Source organism: Rhagoletis pomonella, unplaced genomic scaffold (assembly GCF_013731165.1).
Source record: "Rhagoletis pomonella isolate Grant_MI unplaced genomic scaffold, Rhpom_1.0 Rhpom_scaffold_01584, whole genome shotgun sequence".
Classification (NCBI taxonomy): Eukaryota; Metazoa; Arthropoda; class Insecta; order Diptera; family Tephritidae; genus Rhagoletis; species Rhagoletis pomonella.
The window spans coordinates 33,307-39,568 of NW_023460138.1; the positions used below are offsets into that span (position 1 = coordinate 33,307).

Consider the following 6,262-nt stretch of genomic DNA (forward strand, 5'->3'; position numbering starts at 1 on the left):
CCAGTTTGCGTTTCAGCCCAACTAGTTCACGTTGTATCCTTTTTCAATGTTAGCGACTGGTATTTTTAACATGGCGGTGTCATAGGAGATGCCAATTGTCCGCTCCTGCATCAGCACGCTACTAGTAGAAACACTAGTAGCATCATACCAGTTGACGGGATAGACTGCCTATTCATCCCCCGTGAAAAGCATAAGTAGAGCATTTTGCTCGCGGCGCTGCAACAGTGGCAATGGTCGACAGAGTAAAGCTTTGGCACGCCAAATCAAGAGATCCGAGTTCGAATCTCAGTGAGCGAATCTTTTTTTTATTTTTGTTTTTTTTTTGTAAATTTGTTTATTTTTTATTTATATCTCTTGTGTAATTTTTAAATTTATTGTTTTAAAAATAACAAAAAATTATTTATTTTCATTATTTATGGTATTTCAGTATTTAGATTTTTTCCAAATCAAATTAAATTCATGTACAATATTTATTTTATATTTAAATTTAAATTTGAAATAATTATTTAAATTAATTTACTTACTTTACTTTAACAACCTTCACGCACACTTGAACCTGAGATCTCAGAACAGAATCGGTAGTCTCCACTCGACGCGACAGCCGACATTTGTGATGAAAGTAATTAGCCACGTTTTAGTTTTGGTTATGCCTATTCAAAGACAGATGTCGCTGATCGCATAAGTTTGTGGGCACAACGTCAGACTGCAAGCACCTGGCAGCACCGTCGCAGCTGTCAAAACCAAACTTGACAAGTCTGTCGCTGTCAAGAACTATTCAAAATTCAACAGTCGACTAGTTGACACACGATTTTGCTACAATTTCATCACTCATCGCTTTTCTTGGAATTGACTTTTCTCTGTAGTACTTTAAGTTTTATATATTGAATAAAGTAACGTTGTGTTTGTGTTAATTCATTATTCTGCTTGCTTTAAACGAAGGACGTGGTAGCTACGGTGACTATTGGTGACCCCGATTGAAACATGGAAGTTGACGAAGCTACTGATCCGCACGAGGCACCAACTTCTTTCCAAGATGTAGCCTCATCACGTTCACCGCTCAACGCTTTCCCGGACAATGCATACTCCACCGGCAATATTTTAGCTTCCCGCGCCGTGAAACTACCACCGTTTTGGAAAAACAATTGCGCATTGTGGTTTTTGCAAGTAGAAGCTGCTCTTGAAATAGCGCAAATTCGCACTACCTTACGTGGCCGATATTATAACTTCGCCACCAGCGGATGGCAAATACGCAGCACTAAAGAAAAGGCTTATTAGCACATTTGAAGAAACGGTGGAGGCCAAATTACGTCATCTGCTTCGCAACACTACCTATATTGAAGGAAACCCCTCGCAATTCCTTCAGCAGCTTAAAAACTTGGCTTCGGGTAAGGTACCCGATGAAATTTTACGAACGATATTTATGGAGCAGTTGCCCCAGAACGTGCGATGCATTTTGGCAATTAGCGATAGCAGCGATTTAGACTACTTTGCAGTGCAAGCAGACAAAGTATTCGCAATGCCAAACAACATTATGACGATTGATAAAAGCGCAAATGCAACGCAAAGCAGCAACAAACAAACAGCAATCGCTACGTCTGATTTCAACGATTTCAAAGCTGAAATTCAGTCACTTTCTTCAGCCGTGGAACAAGTTAAAGGTGAAGTTAAGCGATATCGTTCTGCAAAATCTGAGAGTGGTTTGTGCTACTATCATACGCGTTTCGGTCGACAAGCTAAAAAGTGTCGGCAGCCGTGCGAATATAACAAAAACAATTTAAATTAGAAAGGCCTTCGGTAATTTTAGTAGGCACAGCTGAAGGTCCATTTACATCTCGCCTACAAATCATAGATACAACAAACCATCTTAAATTTTTAGTAGACACCGGCGCTGATATATCGGTGCTACCAAGGAGAGTTCTTGATAAATTCAATCCAGACACACACAAATCTGGCTTTACACTTTTTGCAGCAAACGGCTCAACTATACGAACATATGGCACCAAAACGCTGTCGTTGGACATCGGTCTCAACCGCACATTTACCTGGCCATTTACTGTTGCCGATGTTGACCACCCGATACTCTGCGCTGACTTTATAAAGCATAAGCTTGTAGATTTACGAAACCGTAGATTACTCGAATCTCAAACAACCGAAACAAAGCTACGAGCAGCATCTTCATCGGTACTAGATAAAACGGCGGTGGCGCAACGATCGACTACAACTACTACCCCTGCGTCGATGGCAACAGCTCAGTCTTCTCAGCTGACTTCAATTACAGCAAACAGCCCGGTCTACGACATTGTTACGGAATTTGAAACATTGACTATGCCAATCAAGCAAAGGTCGCCAAGGCATGGGATCCAGCATCATATCACCACACTTGGTACACCTGTAGCTGAAAGAGCCCGAAGACTGGCAGGTGAAAAGCTAATTGCGGCTAAGAAAGAGTTCGACGCTATGCTCAGGCAGGGTGTTTGTGTTCCGTCAAAAAGTGAATGGCCGAGTCCTTTACATCTCGTTCAGAAAAAGGATGGTAGCTGGCGCGCATGTGGCGACTACCGTCGACTAAACAAAGTCACTGTACCTGATAGGTACCCTATACCACACCTTCGCGACTTTACGTTTTCTCTGCACGGTTGCAAAATATTTACTACACTAGACTTGACTAGGGCGTATTACCAAATCCCCGTTGCACCCGAAGACATTCCGAAAACGGCTGTCATAACGCCATTCGGATTATATGAATTTAAAGTTATGGCGTTTGGGTTATGTAATGCCGCACAGTCATTCCAACGACTTATGGACGCAATTTTCCGGGATTTCGACTTTTGTCATGTATATATAGACGACATTTTGGTGGCATCTTCGACTATCGCAGAGCACAGGAAGCATCTTCGCGAAGTCTTCACACGTCTCTCATTACATGGGCTCTCTATTAATATAAACAAATGTATATTCGCTCAAAAGGAGGTGATCTATTTAGGATATACCATTAATACGACGGGACTGAAACTTACAGCACAACGTATCGAGGCCATTCGTGACTTTCCGAAACCTAAAACCATCGCTGATTTGCGCCGTTTTCTAGGCTCGTGGAATTTTTATAGGTTGAACATTCCTAACGCAGCAGAAATACATGCTCCTCTGGTCGCACTGATTGCAGGGGCCAAGAAGAATGATAAGCGCCCTACCCCTTGGGACGAAGTCACTTCAAGAGCTTTTGAAAAATGCAAAAAGGCCCTCGTAGAGGCGATACAGTTAGCCTATCCCGTACCTGATTCTCTATTGACATTACGCTGCGACGCGTCCAATCAGTCTATTGGCGCTGCACTTGACCAAATAGTAAACGGTATTCATCAACCACTAGGTTTTTATATGAGTAAACTGAGCAAAGCTGAGCGAAATTACAGCGCTTACGATCATGAGCTCCTCGCAATTTTTAAAGGTATAAAATTTTTTAAACATATGATCGAGGGCAGAAATGTCTCGGTACTCACTGACCATCGGCCGCTCTCTTTCGCGCTCATGCAAAAGTCTGACAAGGCATCTCCACGACAGCAACGACAACTGCAGTACATCAGTCAATTCACGAGTACGATAATACATGTCCCAGGCCAGGAAAATGTAGTCGCTGACGCATTATCCCGCAGCAGCACCATAAGTCTACCGATTGAAATTTCGGCAAAAGAGCTAGCAGTTAAGCAAGCTGAAGATGAGGAGTTGCGTTACCTGTTGCAATCAAATACAACTGCCCTCAGAATTAAAAAACTTAAAGTCGACAATGCGTTTGCCGAGATAAATTGCGACGTTTCAACCGGTACGACCAGACCCTATATACCAAAGCCATTTCGACGAAAAATTTTCGACAATGCTCACAACATTTCGCATTCCAATGGACGAGCTACGCTGAAGCTTATTAAACCTCGCTATGTTTGGCCGCATATGAGTCGTGACACGCAAAGATGGGCACGTATATGCCTACAATGCCAAAGGAGTAAAGTCCACCGCCACACGCAAAATGCACCTCAAAGAATCGAAATTCCCAGCGAACGGTTTAAACACGTTCATATTGACATTATTGTTATGCCGTTGTGTGATGGTTATCGATACTGCCTGACGATCATCGATCGCTTCACACGATGGCCGGAGGCAGTACCGCTAAAGAATATCTATGCTGAGACAGTCGTTAACGAGTTTTTCAATGGGTGGATTAGTCGCTTCGGCGCACCTACTACGGTCACGAGCGATAGAGGATCACAGTTCGAGTCCAAATTTTTTGACGCATTTACAAACCTCATCGGCTGGGATCGTATACGAACAACCGCTTATCATCCAGCATCAAATGGCATGATTGAACGATGGCACAGGTCACTGAAAGCATCTATCATAAGTGCAGCCGAAATGCTATATGGTACCACACTTCGACTTCCAGGAGGATTCTTTATAGATGAAGAAGTACGACCGGATCCTCAATACTTCATCGAACCATTCCGTGAGTTCATGAGGGGAATACGGTCCTTGCCCGCTGCACACCATAACAAGTCCCGCGCGTTTGCTCACAGAACATTATACAGATGTTCGCATGTATTTGTACGAGTGGATGAAGTCAAGAAGCCTTTGGAGCAACCTTACCGCGGCCCATATAAAGTGCTGGAGCGAATCAGCGATTACATATTTAAGGTAGACCTTGACGGATGTCCAACAACGATTTCTACTGAACGTCTCAAGCCAGCATTTGTGGAAAATCATGCAAGTAGCATTCCGCAGCAAGACGACAACAGAGTTTACGATTCGGAACCGACACCATCATCAAGTAGCTCAAGATGGCCTAGTAATCTCCGGACGTATCTCAAAGGAAATAGAAACAAATCAACCGTGACTCTTCGTGAAGACTCAAGTCACTCCGGAGGGGCTACTGTGGGCACAACCTCAGACTGCAAGCACCTGGCAGCACCGTCGCAGCTGTCAAAACCAAACTTGACAAGTCTGTCGCTGTCAAGAACTATTCAAAATTCAACAGTCGACTAGTTGACACACGATTTTGCTACAATTTCATCACTCATCGCTTTTCTTGGAATTGACTTTTCTCTGTAGTACTTTAAGTTTTATATATTGAATAAAGTAACGTTGTGTTTGTGTTAATTCATTATTCTGCTTGCTTTGAACGAAGGACGTGGTAGCTACGCCACAAGTTGTTCGAAATCGCCGAAATGTTAGGCCGTCGCTTTATCACATACTGGTTAATGAACTATTATATATACTGGCTGGTTTGGCATTTCACTGCGGAGAACTGGTATAATTATAGTCCATGACGAACTGGTATGACTCTCCCATTTAATACCAGTTTTCGAACTAGAATTTCTACCAACTAGTTTACTTTTTTCTGCGCGGAACTGGTATAATTATGGTTCATAACGAACAGGTATGACTTTTATCCTTAAATAATAGTTCATGAACTGGAATTTGTGCATACTGGTTTAGCTTTTCACTGCAGGGTTCATTTACAACAATGCTGGGCACACCAACACAGTCTCACTTTGACGTGGTATTAGTGCGTCGCGCTCAGTTATGGTTGCCACATTTTTTATAAATGTACTAAAAGTGTTATTTTTCGTGCATGGGTCTATGGGTCTATTTTGCCTATACGTATAGTGGAATAATGAATCTGGTAAGTAATACTATTAGTTTATAGCAACTTTTGCATACGAAAAATTTACTACATGTAAAATTTAAAAAAATTTAAATTGGTAAAATTCATTTGTTTAATAACTGGGCACCGTTTTGTTAGAATCAAATCTTTGAAATGCCAGCCGGCAAGATGGTTACGGTGCTTAGATTTTATTATTTTCATATAAATAGGTATTTAGCCCTAAAAATAGAGTATAACTTATAAATATTATTCACTAAGTATTTCTGGCCATAAACCAGCATTTATATTTTTCTATCGATTCTTTAGATAGAAAGCAATTTTTCTAAAATAAAGTATGCAATTTGTGCCCTTTTTAAAAAAAATCATGGAACTTATTATAAAATTAGTGAACGTTGGTCAGCAAGAAGCCCATTTTATATTTCTTTAAATTCACACGGCATGAAAAATACGGTTTGCTTATATTAAAAATACGTAGGAATGACAGCATAATGGACATTGTGGGTGTTGAAGGTTCTTTGAACTATAAATTGCAGTTCTTATATATGGTCGCACTATTTTGTGTTTGAATCGTAGCAAACTCACGCAAACACCAATCGAAAAATAATGCACCAC

At 41.3% G+C, this 6,262-nt stretch overlaps 1 protein-coding gene across 1 annotated transcript; it reads left to right on the forward strand.

The window, feature by feature from the left end:
* The first annotated feature begins 981 nt into the window (after positions 1–981).
* Positions 982–1,783, forward strand: LOC118752514. The gene is made up of 2 exons (XM_036487423.1): positions 982–1,113; positions 1,187–1,783. The coding sequence occupies exons 1-2, from the start codon at positions 982–984 to the stop codon at positions 1,781–1,783; spliced, it is 729 nt and encodes a 242-aa protein (XP_036343316.1).
* The last annotated feature ends 4,479 nt before the right edge of the window (positions 1,784–6,262 follow it).